Here is a 22,996-nt window from a genome sequence, read left to right as displayed (position 1 = left end):
CAGCATTACTAAGCAGTAAAAAGCAGCGTAGCCGGGACACACAGGGGCTTTGCGTGCGTGTGGTGTGTGTGTGTGTTTATCATAAATACAAATCTATCTGATCACGTTCAGAGGAGCCAGCTGTGCGTTCAGGTGCTCTGACCTGGTGGAACCCCTCCTCTCTGTGACGATACACTCTGCTGTGATAACACCAGGTGCTTATAAGGCACAACAAACACCCAAACACACCTTGGCTCACACACCTTTACATCTCATCTAGGGGGGGGGGGGGGGGGGGGCTTTCTCCTTTTGTTTCAAGTGAAATCATGCAAAAATAATGGAGCTACACTGATCTCTTTACAACATATTTGCATAGTTGATCATTTTAAAGTGTACAGAATAAATCAGGCCCGAGGGGAAAACTATTCCTCTGTTTTTCTTTTCTTTCTTTTTTGGAATTAGACTTAGACTGATTCCTGGGTTTTGCCAAAGCCTTTATGAGCAAATCGTTAACGCAGAGCAGCACTGAAAAAGTGGAGAAAAAGCCGCTATTAAACTGCCACACCGACCGGCGTCTGGCATAAATCACCAGAACAACGAACCATAAATGTAATAATCCTGACGCGAGCGCACAAAAAAAAAACACTTTGTTCTTTCTCTGGGTTTGTGAGCGACGCAGGGAATGATGGGGGAAAAACCGCCGCGTTTCTCTCCACGGGAGAACGGGATGGAGATACACTCTGTACACGTTACATCCACACAGCTACTCTCTGAGGAGAACCGTATTGCTTCATTACAGTACAATCAGTCAACCGTCGTCTTACGTTACAGTGTAGGACAGACTGCATTTCCTTATGTGAGGGAGGGAGGGGGCGAGAGAGAGAGAGTCAGAGAGAGAGTCCCCCAACTCCAAACCCCATGAGATCCACAATGACTGGCCAACATTTTCAGTGACTTTTAAGATTGAGAGTGAAAGTGAAACGCCCCGAAAGAGCTGAGAGGCAGACGATATGAGGAGGAGGAGGAGGAGGAGGGCCATGATGGTAAAAAGAGATGAAGAAGAGGGTGGGAAACACAGAGCGAGAGAGAGGGAGAGAGCATGGACATGGCTTTTTTAGATCATCCATTTTGACTTCATATGCGTCTCTACAGAGAGCAGGAAGGAAGAGAAAGAGAGAAACAGCCACAGTATATTCTTCTCATCTTACTTATCTAGAATGAGATTGAGAACAGCTTCATATATTAACTATTCCATTAATCTGGAGAAATGCTATATATAATATTATTCACCTGACAGAGTTGTGATTCCAGAGTACCTGTGAGTCCATGTAAGGCATCGTTACATCACACAGTGTGTAAAGGAGTTTACAGGCTGATTTTACGTCTGACTATCTGCTCCGTCTGTTTGTTTGTTCTTCTGATCTTAGTACCGAATAGTAAGGATCCAATAGTACCTGTGGCTCCACCAGATTGAACTCTTATTTACTGCTGAAATGCTTGGGACGCTGTGAGTGAGAGAGATGATGTCATCACTGGTGTCTGGTTGAACTCGGAGAGTCATGTTGGGGGTTATGCATAGTGAACGTGCTACGAGATGAAGAATCAAACGAAGACAGAAAGACTTTGATGACCACTATGGAGAGTTCACTTCCTGTTTCTGGCTCCACCTGCCTGTATGACATCACAGCACAACTGTTCCTGGAGGTTGTGTGTTTTGGATAAGAACAGGCTGAGCTGATCTAAGGAGGCCTGGAGTACCGGAGTATACGAGTATTACAAGTGACGTACGTTCTACACTGGCTCTGATTCTGGACTCTCAGGCCTCTTTAGGACTCGTCTGTGGCTTTGCCTTGGACCTGTTGGGCACTGAGGCTGTTGCAGTGGACTTGGGAGAGCTGCAGGTTTGAGCCGAGGTGATACGCCGTCTCGATTTCCTCCAGAAGGTCTCGATCCTGTGGCACAGCCACCCCGGAGCTTGGACCCGGACCCTGGAGCTCCTCTTTGGACGCCTCCTTCTCCCACGGGACCAGCACGGCCGCCTGGCTGGTCCTGGAGGGGCCCCCCTCACCGTCTCCTTGGCCTCTGCTGCCCTGCCTGATCAGGCTCTTCTCCTGGTACTGCCTGGCCGACTCCTTGGAGAGCACCTTCCTCCTCAGGATGCTGGTGGAGGCGGTGTGGTTCTGGGCGTGAGGAGGCTCTGTGCTGGTTTGGGATTCAGAGGAAGTGCGAGGCCGGCCCGGTTGTTGAGGGAGAGTGGAGGATGAGACTTCACAGGACAGTGAGGGCACGTATGAGAACCGCTCTGCTTGTTTTCGCCCTGGAGGCGAAGGGTCAGAGCTGGGCTGAGGAGGCTGCGACGAAGACTCTGAGACACCAGAACCCTGGGCGGTGATGAGGGGCAGCAGAGGCACTGAAGCAGCCGCCGGCTTCTTGAAGGCCTTCAGGCTGATCGTGTTGGGTTGTCTGCGTGGGGAGGGGGGGAGGTGTTTTCCGTGGACAGCGCTGTCATCCTGGCCCATATTCCAGACCCCCGGATCCCTGCTGCCCCCAGAGCCACACCCGTCTGCACCCGTGGACTCACTGGAGGTTGTAGACTTCTTCTGCAAGAGATGAAGAAACAGGTTAAGACAATAAGACAAAGTAAAACAGTCTTCCACCCCGTCTCTCTCTCCCTCTTCATGCATACCCGGCTGTCGTAGTCGATGTCCTCTGTGGACCTGAAGAAGTCCAGACTCTTGGCGGCGCTGAGTCGGCCTTGATCAATCGTGGTGGTGTTCAGAGAGTCCAGGATCTCCTCCAGCAGCGTCATCTGACCCATGCTGGAGGACTCCATGTCCAGGTCCAGAGAGTAGGAGTCGTCGCTGTCCTCGTTGTAGGAGGGAACTTCCCCACTGTCCTCTGAGGAGATCCTGACAGAGGACGGAGCAATGTGGGAATTTAGACAAGAGAAGGAAAGAGATCCTGAGTTATAGAGGAACTACCGGCTTCATCCACTTGGGGGCAGTATTACCATGAGGAAAAACTACTTTGTAAATTCATTTTCTCATTTATTTTGTTCAGGGACATAATTATACGTTTAAACTTACACATTATAAACTGTAAATATATATTAATAAGAAAACATGAAGTGTAAAGACATATATGGTGATGTAAAGTAGTTTAGCAGGTCTTACTTGCTTGCGGTGTCCAGCTCGTCATCATCGAGACCGAATCCCAGAGCCGGATCGCGAGGGCCCACACTCATGGGGGACTTGTTGAAGTTCTGCTGCGGATGAGAATAAGTGGATGCAGCTTCACCGAATAAAAACCATAAAACAGTAAAAAGTGGACCCAGGAGGGATGTGAGGCCGCTCACACACACACACACACACACACACACACACACACACACACACACACACACACTCACACACACGCTGCAGACAGATGATGGTGTTCGCTGCAGACTGTAAGTGCTGTGTTTTCTTGCTAAGCTATAGACTTGGGATCCAACAGGAAAAAAGATGCAGGTCTGCGTCTGCTGGGGTCCCCGTAGGATCCCGGGACTCTTCTGGCTTTTAATGAGCCCGGACACTAAGCGGCGAGAATACATTTTGTCAAATTTGGGTCTTGTGGGGGGAAAGAAAACCTGCGAGCTCGCCTGCAGTCTTTCATCAAACTCAGAAGGCGGCGTGGAAATGACGCAGCATTTACACGCTGCAGACCGGGCTAACTGGGTAACGACACGTTGTGTTATGATTTTGCATTAGCGTGACACCCCGAGCGTGCCGTGATGTGGATGCGTGTGTGTGTGTGTGTGTGTGTGCTGTCGGACACGGCGGGTTTAATAAGCCACCTGTGTGCCGTGTTTAATGGGCGGCTGAAAGAAGAAGACAGAAGCTTTGGCGAGCCGGGCAGAGCTTTGCCCCCGTGGGAGCCCGAATCTGCCCGGGGCCGCTTATTAACATGCCTTCCACTACAACGCACATGTGTGTATGTTTGTGTGTTTACCCTTTACAAATCCTCCACTAATTCACACTCTTTGCATTTTGTCCACCGAACAAAAACATTTTTCCCTCATTGTTCGCTCTCTTGTTCTGTTAGACCGCCTCCACTCCTGCTATTCCTGTGTGTGTGTGTGTGTGTGTACATGTATCAGTACTTCCAGGGTCCAGGTAACGTGTTGGCAGTACTTAGGAGGTAACTCAGAGCAGTGAGGGATCCTGTAATGCCCCCCCTCTCCCCCTTCGCTCCACCTCCGTGTTCTCTCTGCGTGTTCCTCTATAAACTCGTGTTTACCACATTATCAAAGCCCATCGCTGAGGAAGAGGGTCTTTTACAAGCCTTTACAGTGAGCCGAGCACAGGAGGTGTGTTTGAGCGGGGAAGACAGCAGAGTGTGTGTACGTGTGTAGTGTGTTTGTGTTTGTGGTGTGTGGAAAATCAGAGATGAGAAAGTTGAAGAAAAGTCACAAAAGCACAAAACGCAAATGTAAGAGTGGATGAGAGGAAGGGATTAGATGAGTGACTGAAAGGAAGAAAGGAAGGAAGGAGAGGTGAGGAGAGAGTCCTCAAAGCCCAGAGAATGATGGGATGTATGTGTGTGTATGTGTGTGTGTGTGAGCGTGGGGACCAAGCCGGTCTTGATTAGCCGATGCGGTGCCAGCCAGACAGGCGGAATGTAACGTGTGGCTGGACTGGCCTCATTTAAGGTTTGTGCTCGGCCAGGGAAGACACACACACACACACACACACACACACACACACACACACACACACACACACACACACACAGTCACTCACTTGCTCGCTCACATACGCACTCTATTACAAAAAGAAACACAAAGAGTTAAAGTGCCATTTTGTCCATAAAAGTCAGCAGAGGAGAAATGTGTGCAGTGGCCACTTAAGCCTGTGAGCCACGGGGCTAAACACCAACACATGTGGCGCCGCTGCTGATTGGCCGGGACGCACCTCCCCCACCCCCCCAACCCGCCCCATGGTAGCTGGGGCGCTCTAATGAAAGAGCTTTCTGAGGGGGCTCGGGCCTGGGATCCCTAAACAGCCCTTTAATGGATTCCTGTGTCAGGGCCGTAAATTCGGGGGCCCGGGACCGAGGTGCCAGCCGGCCCAGGGCCCGGCGACGACCCGGCAACGGCCCGCGGGACGGAGATGCACCTGTGAGACAACTCCAGGGGCGAGGGAGGGAGGGAGTGGGCGAGGGTCCTGCATGCACACACCCTCATACACACACACATACGACATGTTCCAGTTATTTAGTGTGTTCTCTGGACCCGGGGGGCCTCTCTAGGTGTTTATTAAAGCAAGGTGAAACCCAAACAGCACCAGACTCGGCTCTCGGCTCGTGAGCCCGGCGCTCTGATCTCCGTGACAGCTTTGGTGCCGTCTGCCATACAGGAAGTTCCTCGGGGAGCAATAAACGGACGGGAGCTCCACTTCACGGCTTTATCAATTTGTCATCCGCCCTCCCTCGCTGGCTGGCGTCGCCGTGACCCTGAGGCGGAACACTTAAGATTAAACTATTTACAACTGTAGGGTTTCACAGCACAGAGCTCGTTTTCAGGCGGCGAGAGCGTCACACTCCAGCCCCCCGTAAAAAACGTTGCAAGACTTCAAAATTCGCAAAGACACACTTTCAAACAATGTAAACAGATCCCAAAGCGTGACAGCTCTGCCTCCGCTCCACGCCTGACAGGCCGACGAGAGGGAGAGCGGCGGTGGCGGCGGCAGCGTGGAATCCGGCGCGGAAGAACAGATTATTATAGCGCTCCTTCATTAGCGCCTCACTGCCGGCTGAGAGGTGAAACAGGAACGAGCCGGCTCTCCCTCCACGCCTCCCTGTCCCTCATTTCCTCCCGCCGCCGCCGCCGCTGACAGATGTCACTGTTCCCTGTCTGTCTCTCTCTCCCGTCCTCCCCTCTCCCCGCCGCACATCACCAGGAAGTGACACGGCGCAGGAGGCGGAGAGCGAGAGCCAAAGAGTCAGGAAGCGACGCGGCGGGTGAAACAGGAGTCGCGGAAGTAACGGGAAGCCAAGTCGGTCGGGCCCATTACTGAGAAACGAGCTCGGAAACTGTGAAGGAAGGAAGGATTTGATGCTGATCAGCTCTGGTTTAGGACACAGATACTGGAGATATGACACCAAGCGGGGTCGGGGAATCGTCCGACTCAAGGCCTGGCGAGCGGCGAGCTAAGGTTAGAACCACGGCCTCAGACTGAAACATGAAACTCGGCTTCGTTCCAGCGCTTATGACGGGAAAAACATCATCATCAACAGGCGGCCGCACGATCTCACAGCTTGGCACCGGCAGCAAAGAGATGCTGGGAAAATACAAACAAACCTCAGGGTTTTGCAGGACGGCAGCCAAGTGTGTGTCTGACTGTGTGAGAACTCGCTCGTATAAGAAAAGAAAGAAGAAGATCCGCTGCTCGTCAGTCCAACTGGCGGCAACTGAAAGGCTGTTTACTTTTCCTGCTTTAAACGTTGGAGACTTAAAGAGAGGAAAGTGTGAATTTTGCTCGTTCTGTTCCACTAAACTGAAACTGGAGGCGTCCTGTAAAAATCACCTTGTGTGTGTGTGTGTGTGTGTGTGGATGGGTGCAGTACTTCAAGCCGCCAACAGATGGCACTTTGGTTTCAGTGAGGAGCCGGTCGGGTCTGAAGGCGGAAACAAAGCCGTGCAGAGACGACAAATGCTGACAAACACACACAAACGTAAACACTCCAACTTCACTATGAGCCGGCCAGTGTGTATCACACATCATGATGCACAATGAGTGTGAACACTTTATTATGGATTTCATATGTTGGTATGAAATTATGATCTATTCAATTTGCAAAGTGTTTGTTTACATATTCAATCATCCACGAAATACAACACACACACACACACAAACACACACAGTCACTCATCTTGAAATCCTTTTTCAGCACTGTGCATGAACACACAAGGACATCATGTCACCAACACACACACACACACAGACACACACACACACACACACACACAGACAGACAGACCATGTGACTTCCACTGTGTGTGTCACATGGTCTGTCTCTGTGTGTGTGTAGGTGTGTGTATGTGTGTGTGTGTGTTTCTCCTGGTTTGGCATCTCAGCAATGTCAATGTCCATAACACAACCTCAACCCCTCGTCCCCTCACCTCTCCTCTCGTTTACAGCTGCCATTCTGTCGCCTCCATCCTGGGGCAAACTGCGAGAAGCATATATACACACACACACATGAACACACTCACACACACACAAACACATTCCATCTGCAAATGATTGCTGCACAGCACCACACAGGCATACATACATACACACTATTTCACACGCCAAAATGTATAAAATCCTCCACAGAATTTCACAGATAGACGAGGCACTCGCTCGCACACACACACACACACACACACACACACACACACACACAGACAGGATCCAGAACAATGGTTTTGTGTTTGTTATATCAGACGAGAAGTCAGCAGTCCAATTCCGTCTTCCGTTAATCAAACGAAAGCGTTCCTCCTACATTCTTAATCAGCGAGCTCAGCAAACGCTCCACATCACCCACATCTCCACACACACACACATACACACACACGGACGCACATCGCATCAACACGCGGCTCACTGTGCCTCTCCTGCTTTGTACTCAGGAAACGTGGAATTCCATAAACGCTGATTATTTCTGCGGCTAAGTTGATTCATAGCTTAGAATGATGAAATGAGCAAAACGCTCCTTGAAGTCACATGACGAAGAAGAGTGCGGCTGAATGACGTGGATGAAGGTTTGGAAGAAGGAGGCACTAACACATCCTGTATGTCTCTTTAAATAAGGTGGACATGAGTCTTTCTCTGGGACTTGGAGACACATTTTGCGGAAGCGGTGGTCTGGAATAAAGCAGGTGAGCGTCTCTGTAGGGCTCGCTCGCCCTCTCTCTCTCTCTCTCTCGCCCACTGTGTGCATGTGTGTGTGTGTGTTGGGCATTTTACTTAACCTTTATTTAAGCGGGTGAGTCCCACCGAGATCAATTTTGCCTCGCAAGGAACACCTGGTCGAGACGATCGCGGGCAGAGACGAGAGAGAGGGAGAGAGAGGGAGGGAGAGAGAGAGAGAAATACCCATAATTCCCTGCAACAACTCTAACTGTTCAAATGTCACAATAAACCCATATTAATAGGTTGTATCAGAAGCCGGAGGTGATTCAGAATGAATGAATTAATTGTGGGACGGTTTCAGGTTTTAGTTCCAGGCTTCCTTTAGGGGTAATTTGCTATTTTGCATATAATTACGTGATCTTTATTTCTGATTTAGTGATGTGTGTTTATGCTGCTTTTCTCTTGAGTTTGAAAATGTTGAAATTACTGAAGTTGGAGCAAATAAGTAGCAAATTTAAGATTGGGGTTACTTCCGGAAAATTAAGTTCTATTTGTGAAATTCTTAAGTTTGGGCTTTTTCAGTTTCCGCTGAGAGAAATGCATTGTGGGACGTGAGACTGAAGCAAAGGATCACAGACTGAGGCTTTAATGCTCTGAGGTCAGAGTCACATAATCTAAAGTAACCTGGATGATCAACACACACACACACACACACACACACACACACACACACAGACACACACACACGCGCGCTTAAACCAGTGCTCTGGGACATGTGCCGTGTCCTATGCTGTCCCCTCCTCCTTTGGTCTCCGGGGACCCGTTACCGCGGCAATGAACAGGCCTCAGTGGCACGGACAGAGGCGGGAGTGTGCGTGTGTTTGGAATAACTGCGTGTGTCTTTAAGGCTGTTTGTGCACATCAGTTGCATGTTAACTGTTAATCTCTGTGTGTGTGTGTGTGTGTGTGTGTGTGTGTGTGTGCGTGTTTGTGTGTGTGTGTGTGTTTCCCCGTCGTTGCTTGTATGAGCTTGAGGGGAGACGGGGGGGCGTCGAAGGAGGCCTTCAAGAAAAGCCCTAATTGGCGTTCCTCTCTTTCTCCCTGGCCGTCACACCTTCCTCTGCGCTTAAGACTTTCCAGCCTCATCACACACACACAAACGCACACACACTCACGCACACACACACGCAGGAAACACAACGCTAATTAGAGACAGCACAACCTCTCCTAATCACACTCTTACATGACTGTGACCAAAATGTCAGTGTGTGCATGTTGTGTTTTTTTTAGGCAGTGGGCAGTCGGCTCACAAGGCAGGAGAGGGGGAACGTGTGTGTGTGTGTGTGAGGAGAAGGGGGGGGGGGGCAAACGCTTGTGTTATTTTAATTACACGAGCTGAGAAATATATGTATGTATGCACACATTCATATTCACAGAACACGCAAGGGCCTTTCATTTTCTTAACATTCTTAACCGGTGAGAAAAAAACCAACTACCAAAAAAAACACTGTAGTGATGAGTGTGCGTGTGTGTCTGTGTGTGTGTGTGCATATGGCAGAGCGGCGACAACAAAGGGAAACGCGCACCCGCCGCTTCAGAGGAAAACGCTGACCGACACGCAAGTCGCTTCCTACCTACGAGACGCTCATCATTACATATGGCGTCCTGACAAAGGAATGTACGTCCATGAGATGAGACGAGGTAGACAGGGGTGGAGAGAGAGGGAGGACGAAGGCCGAGTCGGCGACCAAATGCAGCTGCAGGGCGCGACACCCAGTTAACTCATCAACTGATGTGCATCTGTGTGTGTGTGTGTGTGTGTGTGTGTGTGCGTGTGTGCGTGTGTGCGTGTGTGTGTGTGTGGACATCATACCCGTCTGATCTTCTGCAGTCTCCTAGGAGACAGGCTCTTGGTGCTGGTAGGAGATCCTGGACGGTATGTCATCCCCTCATCGTCCTCTTCCTGAGAGACAAAGTGATGAAGAGACATCTTAGCACATCTATTAAAAGCAGTGTGAGTGTGTGAGAGTGTGTGTGTGCATTCAGACCATAATTATACATACACGTATAGCCCCCCCACACAAAGGCAGATAGTGAATTACAAATGCATCTCCAGCTGCCCTTTGCTCTGGTCAGGTCCATGTTTGCTGTGTGAACCTCCTAAACCTGTCTCACCTTGCTACACCTGTGCCTTGAGGTCCCGAGTGTAAGAAGCAGACGCCACAATAAAAGCAGGAAGAGTTGCGATCCCAAGCTAAGAAAGCCAAAAGTGGCACAAACCGAGGTCAGAGCGACCTGAGCGATCGGGGCGGCGGCGGCTCTGACTGTTCCTCTTCCTGGCCGCTGCCCTCTCGCTCCGGCTCTCCCGCTGACAGATCAAACTGCTGTTGCCGTTATCACGTCCGTCAGGCTTATGGAAACATACAGCTCGTTACATTAGCTTTGAGGAAATCACAGGCGCGCTGATGAAATATGCAGACAATAAAGGGGAGCGAGGGGGCCGTGGTGCGGATGACATGACAGGCCATAGCCAGAGGGGCGCTGGTTAAAAATGTACAGAGACGAACAAAGTGCTAAGCAGGCTTCAACAGTCATTAAACAGGCCTGCGTCAGAATCACACACTCCATGTAAAGCAGCCGCCCCTGTCTGTTTCTATGAGGGTGTGTGTGTGTGTGTGTCTATGTGTGCCTCACAATGATCTGTGTGTGTGTGTGTGTATGTGTGTGTATCTATGTGAGGAAGGTGTGAAGGTGTTTTGCTCACCCGCGCCTTCAGTCGGCCCTTAATGTCCCGGATGCCCCTCTTGGCATGACTTTTGGCCTGTGGCAGGAGAAAGACACACACACACACACACACACACACACACACGCACACGCACACGCACACACACCCACACACACACTACTAATCAAAACATGTTCCATTAACATTCTGTTCTGCTTTCATGTAACATGAGGAAACGCTTTGATCCCTGTGGCAAAAAACACAAAGACAAGAGGATGAGAGACGCTGACGTGCTCATGAGAGACGAGAGCATGAAGGGAAACAATGCCCACCTAAGATACACCACCATCAACACTCACATTCTCTCCTGCAGCCTATTTATGATCATTTGAAATATAAACAACCACTATAAACAGAGAAAAAAATAAAAACTGGTGACTAAGGGGACTTCCAGGTTCTCTGAAATACAGATTATAACCTGGATTGTCCACTGAGTGGCGCTGTAGCACTGGGCGACTAGAAAGGATAATTAAAGGTGAGCGCTAGTGTTTTTACCCAGAGAATGTGTTTCCCTACCGCCTGTAGCTCCCGCCCCCTGGTGGACGGAGCTGAAAGCCGCCAGGGACGTTTTTGGGCCGACTATACACTTAATAAACATTTTGATTGGACAGATGAACTTACCTTTATCACAGCTGTGTTGATGAGCGCTCCTCCTCTCTGGAACACACACACACACACACACACACACACAAAGAAAACAGTGTTAGAGGAAGAAACACACAGGCCTTCCAACAAACTGTTACTTTTACTCTTCATCTACTGTATAGGCTTCACAATTATCATAAACATTTACATGTTAATATAGATAAACATGGACACGTGCAGGACTTTTATATTTCACGTAATTTGCCAGATTTGGAGGAAAGCTGTTTAAAATAAAGCTGCGACACAGACGTTTCTTTTTGATGCAATAGAAAACAGACAAACACAATCTTAGCGTCGAGTGTTTCATTGCAGCTCAACAACAACGTCAACGAAGTGATGGAAGATGGCAATATGGAAACTTTCATACATGCTTTTGTGATTATAAATAAACTTGGGTGGTAATAAACGACACGATTCGCAGCATTGGGGGAGTTTTCCTTCAGAGGGAAGACGGAGGCGATGGTGCGTGATTGATATGCACTTGTAAGTTCTGCAGCCTGGCACCATATAGGCTCCTCCGTCTCTCCACCGCGCCTCCCGTTTTCTTCCCTCTCCCACTTCCTACACGTCCCTCCTACTTCCTCTTCCGTCTCCAGCGCCTCTCCTCTACTCTCCTCTCCCTCTCTGGTCTTTAGTGTTAGCGCGGAGGCTAAATGGCAGCCGGGCGTTGGGAGAGGGGAGGAGAGACGGGAGGGGGCGGCGGCGAGGTGAGGAGCCCCCTCGTATAGATCCCTGTCAGTCAGGAAACGTGAACTTTAACAAACCTTTGAAGAGCACTCTAGAGAACTAATTCAAGCCTTAGCTGACGGCGCGGGGAGACGAGGGGGGGCGAGGGAGAGAGACTCAGAGAGAGAGAGAGAGAGAGGAGAGAGAGGGAGGGGGGCAGTGACAGAGATGAAAAGAGAGACAGGGAAAGAAGAGGAGAGGAGGAAGAGATGAAGGAGAGAAGGATCTGTGTTCTTGGGTCGGTTCAGCGGAGTAACGCCCGTGTTTGCTGCCAGATCAACATGTCATGTCGGAGGACGTCTTGTCACGTCAAATCGCTTCCGTCTCCCTCCCCGTCTGTCCTGCTGCACGCGCCGCTTCACACACACACACCCCCACACACACGCCGAACCGCACTCCGGCTCCGGTCTGTACACGGAATCGGCCTCTTTTATTCCAAAGGCGACGCGGAGACTTCAAAACGCTGAACGCTGTCAATCACGCTCTCAATTACACGTAAGACGGTGGAGCGAAACGTAAAGACGACGCGCAGATAAAAGGCTGTAAGTGTGACACGCAGGGACGTCCTCCATTACCTTCACTGTGTGCATCCACTGCTGATAAGACCTTGAATTACCTGGAGGGGATGAATAAAACACAGGCAATATGAATAATCATCTTTAACTCAACAGGATTAACAATGAATAGGGAACGATGAACACTTTCACATGTTGGAACATTATTCAATATTGCAGATTATGTGGGTGTTTGGGTGTTTTTTCTTCCTCTCCGGCTCCTTCGTCATCTATCTCATCTAAACTGTACCTTTGACAGATCTTCTCACATCAGCGTTCCAGTTTGTGGATGATGTAATGTGGTTGATTTTGAAAGTTTCCTCTGCTAATATGGCTCCTTCCTGCCAAACGGCCTTAAATCTTCTCCTCTTTCACAGTGAAAGTGGAGAAAATGTTTGATTTACCTTCAACTTTGACTTTTTTTTGGTCCGTCAGAAATTTCAACATGACACATAACTCTGATTTAACATTTCATTCAGTCAGTGGACGATTAGGTTTCTTTACATTTCATCTCCCCTGGACGTCCCAACCCCTTTTATTTCCACAACCACCACTAGTTTCTCTTTGATTTATTAAAAACCGTAAGTCATCCAGCGCCGCTCGGTGAGACACGTGGCGTGCACAGAGTGGGACTAATTGACGGACAGGACTGGGGGGGGGGTTCTACTCACTTCCACAGAAGCCGCCGTCTGTGATCTCCTCCTCAAACACGTCTGTGAAGCCGCGGCCTGCGTTCAATTTGGCCAGACGTCCCTCGATGAACTGCAATCATAAATTACAACATGCTTATTAAAGGAATAGGGGGGGGGGGAGAGGGGGTGCAGACACACACATGGACACACATACACACACATGGAAGAGAGGGGGGGGGGGCATTATTAATCCTACCTGACGGAAACTACATCCCATACAAGATGAGGTGGAGCTGCAGGTAATGCGGAGCAGGTGAGGGATTAGAGCGGCAGACGACAAACTGCGTCCTGTCTGAGACGTGAGGAAGTTTCATTTCCTCTCTTTGTCACGGCGAGAGAAAAAAAACAAAACCCCAGCGTCTCATAAATATCAACCCCCGACGGCCCGAGAGCAGCCGAGGCAGATGCGGCATTCCTCACATGCTCGCCGCGTTCCAAACACCCGCCGAGATCCTTACAATCTCTGACCGAGAGGACGGGGCGGACAGGAACAACGGAGAATAACAAAAATATTAATCAAAGCTGTAAACACATCAAAGGGCTTCATTCCACCCTGTGATGAGATCCAGAGAGGCGGCGGTACAACGGGAACGTTACGGCACATTCGCCACATTGTCTCATAACTGTCGAGTACTTTGTGATTCCTCTTTAATCTTCCCTCCACTTTGAACATTTGGAACGTGTTGAGATTTTCATCATATAAGATCTGTATCAATATATCAGCTTCAGGCACACACATACACACACACACACACACACACAGGAGGGGTGAGCTGCTTCCAATTAACTGACTGGACCACAGTGACCCGTCGGTTGCCGGCAGTTTCCTGTCTAATCCCATCGCAACTATCGGCAAACGTGTCGCTTTACTGTGCGGTGGCGGCGGCGGCGGCGACGTCATGGAGTATCTCTGCGTCTTCATTCATATCCGACTCCATCACCGGCTTCAACAGGCTGAGTGAAGTTTGGAGTCGCGGTTTATTTGTAAAACCGCGTTTAAAAAAAGAGGCTGCTGACCCGGCCCGAAGCTCTGTGAGGAAGAGGAGGGGGAGGAGTAGGAGGAGAGGGAAAGCTGGACGTGAGAGGAATAATAACGGAGGAAACCTCAAGAGGGACGATTCAGAGAGAGAGAATCACTCTCTTCCAGCAGCCCGGGCGCCATGAGAGGAGGAGAAGAAACATAAAGAGACATTTGCGATCACAGAGTGTTTGTTTGCTACACGTGTTGCCCCACCTCTGGGTGCCCGCAGAGGGACGGGGTTTTAGGGTGCAGGTCCCCGGGGGGAGAAGCCGCTAACTAACTCGCTGACTAACTAGCGAGAGCGGCTCGGTCGCTCCTGGTCGGGCTGCGGTCAGACGAGGCTGAGGCTCCATCATTAGGTGGTTTTAATGAGAGGTGAGACTTCGCTCCGGCTGCCCAATTAGTGCAGATAATCAACCCGAATCATCACCCGGCCAAAGCCTCCACTTATCCTCGCCCTCCTCCTTCTCCTCCTCCTCCCCCCTCTGCCTCCCTCCTCCCCAGGCCAGATTACCTGGCTCGCTGTGCTCCTTAATTAGACATTACTCAACAATAGAAGACGATGTGATCACTGCAATCCTTACAGAAACACACACACATACACACATGCACGCACAATAGGAGGCTTCCCATTGTTTTGTTTGATTCGAGCAGAAGCCCTCATAAAACTAATCAACTAATAGATAAATAATAAATTAGCTGATTGATTCATTCAGAAATATGAAAGCAAATACACACTTTAATTATCTTTAGTATAATCGTGTGTTTGTGTGTGTGTCTGTGTAGGAGTGAGATCAAGCCAAGAGCGTTCCACACACACTCTCCACGTCTCCATGTCAGCTTGTTTCCTGTTGCTGTTGGGAGCTGGCGAGTTATCCCATCTGGCTGCCAGCACTCACTCACACACACATGCACACACACACACCGACTGACTGACTGACACACACACAGATCAGTCACAACAGTAAAGGATTTAAAGCCAGAAATTGGGATTAGAATAGAACTCTGCAGGGGTTTATTTGTGGACACACACACACACACACACTCACACACAGGTATGACAGGCTTAAATTACATATTTTTCCCACACACACACCCTGAACCTTATTTGCCAAATTCTGCGAAAAACTGTAGAAAAGTATGAAGCGATGTCAGCGCTGGATCTTGCCACCGGCATGAGCGACAAAATATAAATTTGGGTGAACAGGGTCCAGGTGGAGCTCAGGTGGGACGAGGAAGAGGCAGTGACACCGCTGAGATGCCTGTCTGTCAAATATCAAATGGTAGAGAAGGTGAACATCATGACTTACAGGGGGAATATTCAACTTTGAATTAAAATGGTTTGGAGGGGCGATTATTGATTGATGGGAGGCGATGTCACCAGAGGTCCCTGGTAGTGAGGAAGAGTGAGACCCCCTGCTGGCTGAAGAGAGTGAGAGCGTGCAGGGTTTAAGGAATAAGGAGCAGAGACTTCTAGCAGGATACAGATGCTTCGGGGAGAGTGTTTGTCTGTGTGTTTGTCTGTATGTGTGTGACTGTGTGTATGACTGGCTCTGGCAAATGCAGCGCGCCCAGAGGTGAGGAGAGAGAGAGACGGAGGCATTTGGAGGCGCTGCGCTCGACACCTGGGCTGACCTCACCTGGCGGCTCCGTTTCACAGAAGTGCCACTCTGATGTTTGGAAATGGAGTCAAAGAAGTTCCGACTTTTGCTTTAGAAGGAAAGAAAACACCGTCGCTAAATACACCGCCTGTCGAAAAAAGCAATTTCCTGCCGGGACGCCGACACCTCAGACTCAGGTAACACCTCGGCGCCGCGCACGTGCTTTCAGCTCGGCGTGGAACCGTTGGCGCTTTGCTGCGTTAATGTCTATAAATCCAAATAACAGGAGTTTTGAGTTTGGTGCTCACTTTAGATTAGATGCACCTGCACAACACAACAGCAACAAATACCACATCTGAGACAGGAAGTGCTGCTGCTGCTGCTGGAGCGCTGAAGCCTCACGTTGTCTGATACACACAACCTATCAGCGGCTAATTAATAAACAAGTCAGCGTTAATAATTTAAAATGCACGAATCCTGGAGCTGAAACGATCTGAACGTCTCCGGGCCTCAGTTGCGTACGTGTGTTTGTGGAGGCACAAGCGAGCATTGTTTGTGTGTGTGTGAATGTGTGTGTGTGTGTGTGTGTGTGTGTGTGAGCGGATGTGGGTCATGGCCGGAGCAGCGCCTGGGTGGACCGCCGGCCTCTCTCACTTTAGCAGGAAAGAGGAGTGGAGGAGATAAGCCGGCCCCATCCCCCGGTGCAGGAGAGGGGAGGAGATAAGGGGGGGGGGCTTTGAACTGCTGCTCACTATCTGCCCGGCCTGGGAAAATCATAGAGCGACGGGGTGTGTGGGGGGGGGGGCAGAGCGTCCGCGACAGACAAAAGGCCGATTGAGGGGCTCTCGGTCTCTTCGGGGGGTGAATGGCTTCGCCGCTATCACGGGTCAGGGAGCGCCGCGGAAAATATTCAGGGGGGGTGGGAGGAAATGTTCTTTGCGGCAGGAGGTGTCCACGCCGTGTGTGTGTGTGTGTGTGTGTGTGTGTGTGTGTGTGTGTATGATGAGATAAGTTCAAGTGCTGCTGGAGAACTTTTTAGAGGGAGAAGCATTCAGGGTGAAGATCAAACACGGGCACACCTGCGAGCGTACACACACACACACACACACAATTAGATTCATGTAACTGAAAGGTTCATAATAACCCTCATTCACATTAAAGCGACCTGCTTTGGATTTATTTTTGGAACATTTGAGATGCTTTAATTTTGGATGAAACACTTTAATTGCTTTAATTTGCTAATAATCTCAACTTTGGAGGCTTTAGTTAATGCTAAAAACACACCTACAACTGTATCAGACGTGTGTGAGCAGAGATACACAACACAACAAATGGCTTCCAGGCTACTCCGTCTCCTTTCCTCTCTCAACGATCCAACTGTCACGGCCGTAAACACTCAACGAGTCCCGCCGATAAGTTTGATAGTTTCCTTTGCGTGAACGGCAACGGCGAGAGAAACTTTCGCACGAAGAAACGAAGACTGTCCTACACCTGAACATAAAGAAAAAATCTGTTCAACACCAAAAATAAACGGAGCGGAGAGCACGGAGTAACATTCCAGCCACGCACCCGGCCATCTTTCTCCATTTGCGCTTAACAGAAGAGCTCGACTGTCAACGCGGTGCACGAGTCGACGTTCAGTCACCTGCAATCACCGGGTGGAGTTAGAAAGGTGCCGTTTTTAGACACGAGGTCAAACATAAGGTCCAGGTTCTCCACATTGTTCCGAAATCACGATTTTTAATGGCTAAACCTTGACAATTGTGCACAGTTTGCACACTCTGACACACACACACACACACACGCTCACACACACACACGGGCGCAGCTTCATGTACCTGTTTGAAGAGCTGCAGGTTGACAGCCTTGGACAGAAAGTTCCTCATGGTGCTGGAGCGATGGTTCACGAAACTCTCCTCGCAGAACGTGATCGGCTCCCCCTGAGGAGACGGCACAGACAAACACATTACATTCAAAATCCTTCTCTTTTTTCTACGTGTTGAATAGGAATTTTAATCACGTATCACAACGTCTTTAAAGGCAGATAAGTGTTAAGGAGTTATTGATGATATCGTGCCGTTTTCATTAACAAAGAGCGATTGCATGCTGTTTCTTCATTAGTGAAAAACAGAAAATGAGCGTCAAACAACCCCCCAAATGAACAGGAAGGAAAGACGAGGGGAGAAGAAGATGAAGATGAAGATGAAGATGAAGAAAGAGGGAGCGGGGTTTTGAAATCAAACAGTGCCGGAGCTCCCCTGGCTCCTGTGGAACCAGACATGGGTGTCCCAGTAAAGCCCCACCGTGGCTCCACATGAGCGCCCTTCTCCCATTATTACTGCGTCTTACATCATGTGTGCTGGCCTGGAAGCTACAGACGCAGAGGATGACAACAGAACCACTGCGGGCCAATCACACGCCGCCCCACGGTCATTTCCAATTCCTGTTTCTCGTAATTAACGCGATTCTCAACATATTTCCGCGTTGCTCTAAATTCTTCCTGGTGTGAAACAATGCGCTTTTGTGTGTTCCAGGCTCGGAGTAACAATGGCGGCGGATTAAAAACACTTTCATAACGCTGGAGAATAGCCTGCTTATTTATTTTTTTCTTCTTTTTCTGGGTTGGGGCAGATGATACCACTGGCCCAAATTACATCACAGGAATATCACTCCACTTACATCAGTAAAAGTTTTCCAGGCGCGTTCTGGTTTTGGAGTTAAATCTCCGTCGGGCTACTGAAGCTTCAGACGACGCCGCGGCTAACTAAAGGGAACGGGAACGCTGAGACTTGAGACTAAACTTCAGATTCAAACAGAAGAAATTTGCTTCACACAGCTTCGCCGCTGCTGGAATGTCCCAAATCTACAACTAGCACAGACAATGGAGAAGCTTGTCCGGCGCAACAAAGACCACAAAAATGTCCAAAAACCTTTATACAAATTTAGAGAAGCAGCGTGACAAGCTGAGACAAACCCTATGAGTGCTTCAACATACTTGGCCAATAAATCTAAGTCTTTTTCCGAGAAATTCCATTTTTTGTGTTTTGAAAAAGTCATACTGTAGCTTTAACTCTTGCCTCTGAATTCTAATCTTTGCTAAAGTGGTGATACTTGACAAAACAAAACAAAAACAGCAATAAATCCTCCAATATGCTGATGATTCACTGCTGTTGCTTGGCTGAATCTCCCCAAATGCACATTATACTCGATCGATTGCTTACGTTCTAACCAGCAATATGATCTTAAAAGCTGGGAAACACAAAGTTTTACAGTTGTATGAATAATATGCATGAGATTGAGTGTTTTATGTTTGAGGACTCTGTTGCTGTTCTCACTCAGACGATACAGTAGGTGTATTATATTCACTGGACAGGCGAGTGAGTCTGAATGTGCCAACACACACGTGGCACTAATCCATAATCCTGTAGGAGTCACTGGATTTCACCTTTAAAAATAAACTCTCCTCCAACGACTTCACACCGGCTCGTTTGCAGACGTGGGCTGTTTAACTCGCTTCTATCGCTGCAGATGAATTACATTTTGTCGCATTAAAAGCGATTCTAAACAGTTCACGGGTTTTCTGTTCCACACACACACAAACACACACACTGTTTATTTCTCAGCTTTCCCCAAAAAAAAGTTCAGACAATGCTGAGCGTTTGCTACCTGACCGACATGAAACGCAGAAAGACGGCAGCTGGGGAAGAAAGCGAGGCATCTAAGCGAGCCGCCGCCGCCGCTATACGTCTCGGGAGCTGACGGTAGGCCGGCGCGGATGTGACAAAAATACAAGAGGGCTCGCGTTCGCCAGGGTGTAAAGAAACACGGGAGTGACGAGGATGTGACATTTCTTAAGATTTGATTGGATCACAGCTGCGAGTCGACAGGTGTAAACGCAATCACAGCAGGAACGCATCAGGGAGGTAAGAAATCTGCTAACAAGTTGGGGAAAAACCTCACCTCGTCTTCCCGCTCTGTGCTAAAGGTTTCTCGTATTGTTGTGTCTCGCCGTAAACTGAAATGTAATGACGGTTGACGGATCTGCATGTGAGGCGCTAAAGGGGACTAACAGGTACGAGATACTTCCAGGGTTCGTCAATATCACTTCATTGAGCTTTAAATGTGACTAAAGATCTGACATACAGACTGACACTAAAGCAATCTTACCTATATGGAGATTAGAATTCGTACACAAACAACCTAATTTAACAGATTCCTGATCCTCTTTAAGGTCTGGCTCAACATGTCAACAACTACACCGCCGGTCGCTCATCTCTCAGTCTGGAGACGAGTCAGACAGTCTGGACATGTGTAAGTGTGTAATTTTGTACTCTGCCTGTTCCCCACTCGGGACACTGAACTTGATTTCGGTGCGCTAAACTCCTCAAAAACTCCCTCTCATCTCAAGATCTCTGCTGGTTTTTGTCCGACCCGTCTGCATCTCAAAGAGGTGTCGCTCCACACTGCATCCAATAAGCGGGGTATTAACAGTTTGCAGGAAAGGGTGCAAAGATAATCATGCAAAAGCTCGATTCAAGCAGGAATACTCAACTTTTTTCTGGAGGGCGGGGGGAGGGGGAGATGTGGTCTTATGATTTGAACCGGTTACAAGCCTGCCTGTCAGAAACTCAAACTAACGCTGCCCTTAAATCGCACACAGCAGCTTGAATATGCACACCCACCTAACCCATCAGCGCTGGTGGGAAACTAATCTTAGCAGCTATATTGGGTTCTTTTTCCAGACACACACACAGGCGCTTGCTGCTAAGAGCTGGTGAGAAGCACCTGGGGGAACGTCACCATGAACCAGAATTGATGACCTATGAAATGCCGTTCTAATCAGATGATTGCTTTTCAACTCGTTATCATTTTCCAGTATTGTTTCATTTACAACTCAGCAAGGCTCCTAGCAAGCATCCACACCCCTCCTTCTGTCAAGGCAGATGGGCCTGTGAACCCCAGCGCAGCTCAGATCTGTCTGGGAAGAAGCTCCTTCCTAAGCGCCGAACACCGGCAAAAGTGAGATTCCGCAAATATCCGAACACAGCAATTTAATCAGTATTGTCACTTAGGCAGATGTGTGGTGCGTGTGTGTGTGTGTGTGTGTGTGTGTGTGTGTGTGTGTGTGTGTGTGTGTGTGTGTGTGTGTGTGCGGTAATACGTGTGCATGTATGTTAACTATAGCCTTCAGTACGGATCCTGTTTCAAAGATAACACTGTGAAAGTGTGGGAGAACTGAGAAATTACTGCATGCCGTGCACACATGCACAAACACACACACATACGCCGAGTCTGGCTTCTTGTGTCAGAAGGGAGGCAGTTTGTTCATATACTGTCTGTATACAGAGAAGAGAGAGACAGCATCAATAATGTAGCATCTTGACTCGGGGAGTCCACAAAGTCCAATTAATCTCAAAGCCAAAAGGAACAAAGGCTTCGCTATTTGACAAACAGGACATGCTGTAGTTTGCTCTGCTCTGACTCACACTTGATAAGCAGAAAAGACCCGGAGAAGAAATGTTAGAGGGGCTTTGTAAAGGAGAGTAAAACACCAAAGGTGGCTAAAAGGGATCTTCAAAGGGAACGTCCCGACTCTTTTCAGCTCCTCTGACATTTCACTGCCTCAGACAGGCCCACCTCAGCTCTGCGCTCTGCCTGAAAACACCTCTTACTTTCAGTCAGAACTGCCTACATCGAACCACGCACAGATGGAACTGCCTAAACTGAGATCACTGCAGTGCGTTTCATTGTGAATAGAGTGAAAATATATTATGTCCATTACATATTAAGCCTTTATTTTGTGGTTATGCAAATGTGTGTGGGGGGGAATTCTGAGACAGGTGTTTGTTGTCGTACTTGGGTGAAAAGCACAAACAGACAAGAGTTTGACAGAAAACAAGGAAGTGGGAACTCGGTCAGAGCCGGCGGAGCCTTACGGGTTTGTATCTGAGAGCGTCGCGGTAGGACCCAAACAGAGCGGCCTGCGCCCTCAGGAAGGCCCGCGCCACACCGCACCCCGTCGCTGTTGACTGTTTCTTCAGCTTGCTCTTCAAAGAGGACACCTAGGGAGGGAGAGAGAGGGAGAGGGAGAGAGAGAGAGAGAGGGAGGGAGGGAGGGAGAGAGAGAGAGAGGTGGGGCAGAAATTGAGGGGTAAAAGTTAAATTATCACCTCTGAAATTGGTGGAGGAAACAGCGAGGCCTATTCTGGGTGTGAAGTATCACATTTGCAGGTCATCTCAGAAAGGAAAGAAGGAGAGAGAAAGGGATAAGCTGCAGCCTTCCCTCAAAGCTTATCTGTTGTGCTGCTGCGAGCACCTGCTGCTCCGTTAATTGAGCGGAGAATGGGGGGAGGGAGGGGGGGAGAAAGGAAATGGAAAGTCGCATCCTTGCGCTTCCTCTCTCACCCTCTGCCACCCTCGTTTCTCTCCCCATCACCTTCTTGCTCTCCCCTTTCTTTGCAACACCCCCTCCCTCCCTCCACCCTACCCTCCCCTTCCCTCACCCCCCCCTCCCTTCCCCGGGCCGGCTCTCCTGGACTCCCACTCCAAAAAGGGACTCTTGACATAAAAAGAAAGTCTTTAATTATTTTCCCCTCTCCCAGCTCGTTCTCTGGGACTCCAGGCGAGAGTGGAGGAGCAGCAGGCCTCGGCTTGTTTAAGGATGACAAAAGATTCACACCGGCCGCCGAGGCCCTGGGGAGTCTGGGGAGGAAGTTGTCAAGAGGCTCTGCTCACCTGCTCAGCAGCAGTCTGCTGCTGCGCTGAGGAAGAGCGAGGGGGAGGCGGGGAGGGCGAGGCAGGCAGGCAGGGCGAGACGCTGGCTGTGTGGGCTGTGCAAGCTTAGCACCACAGCACAATGTGATCGGGTCACACAGGACGTCTGGATTACTGTCATGCAGGCTATCAACTGAACTAAAGGTACTGAAAATATAATCCAGACCCATTCAATGATAGTTAGATCACTGTATAACAACATGGAAGCGACTAATGTGCTCAAAACACTGAGCAGGAGGCACTCAGAAGGTGCATACCTCCGCCAAGGCTGAGTCGTCCTCCAATTCTGACGCCTTCTCTCACAGTGATGAACTTTCACAGGTTTCCCTCACAAACCAA

General features: G+C 49.3%; 1 protein-coding gene across 3 annotated transcripts in view; it reads right to left on the bottom strand.

The window, feature by feature from the left end:
* Nucleotides 1–1,576: 1,576 nt before the first annotated feature.
* dennd1b (DENN/MADD domain containing 1B) overlaps nt 1,577–22,996 on the bottom strand; it is an 88,033-nt gene continuing 66,613 nt past the window's right edge. For 2 of the 3 annotated variants that reach the window (XM_076151389.1, XM_076151391.1), the window contains 10 exons: nt 21,820–21,945; nt 17,722–17,823; nt 13,241–13,331; nt 12,591–12,631; nt 11,266–11,301; nt 10,624–10,680; nt 9,733–9,822; nt 3,153–3,244; nt 2,666–2,888; nt 1,577–2,579 (listed from right to left, as the gene is read on the bottom strand). In XM_076151389.1, the coding sequence (XP_076007504.1) occupies nt 1,806–2,579; nt 2,666–2,888; nt 3,153–3,244; nt 9,733–9,822; nt 10,624–10,680; nt 11,266–11,301; nt 12,591–12,631; nt 13,241–13,331; nt 17,722–17,823; nt 21,820–21,945 (1,632 nt within the window). In that variant the 3' untranslated portion in view covers nt 1,577–1,805. The remainder of the gene's footprint in view (nt 2,580–2,665; nt 2,889–3,152; nt 3,245–9,732; nt 9,823–10,623; nt 10,681–11,265; nt 11,302–12,590; nt 12,632–13,240; nt 13,332–17,721; nt 17,824–21,819; nt 21,946–22,996) is intronic. The other variant, XM_076151390.1, reaches the window with a different exon arrangement.

The sequence above is a fragment of the Genypterus blacodes genome, unplaced genomic scaffold, assembly GCF_046128005.1.
Source record: "Genypterus blacodes isolate CSIRO-AG114 ecotype Tasmania unplaced genomic scaffold, CSIRO-AGI_Gbla_v1 ptg000054l_1, whole genome shotgun sequence".
In the NCBI taxonomy this organism is placed as follows: domain Eukaryota; kingdom Metazoa; phylum Chordata; class Actinopteri; order Ophidiiformes; family Ophidiidae; genus Genypterus; species Genypterus blacodes.
The sequence above is the reverse complement of the archived record's forward strand: the minus strand, read 5'-3'. Positions and strand labels throughout refer to the sequence as shown.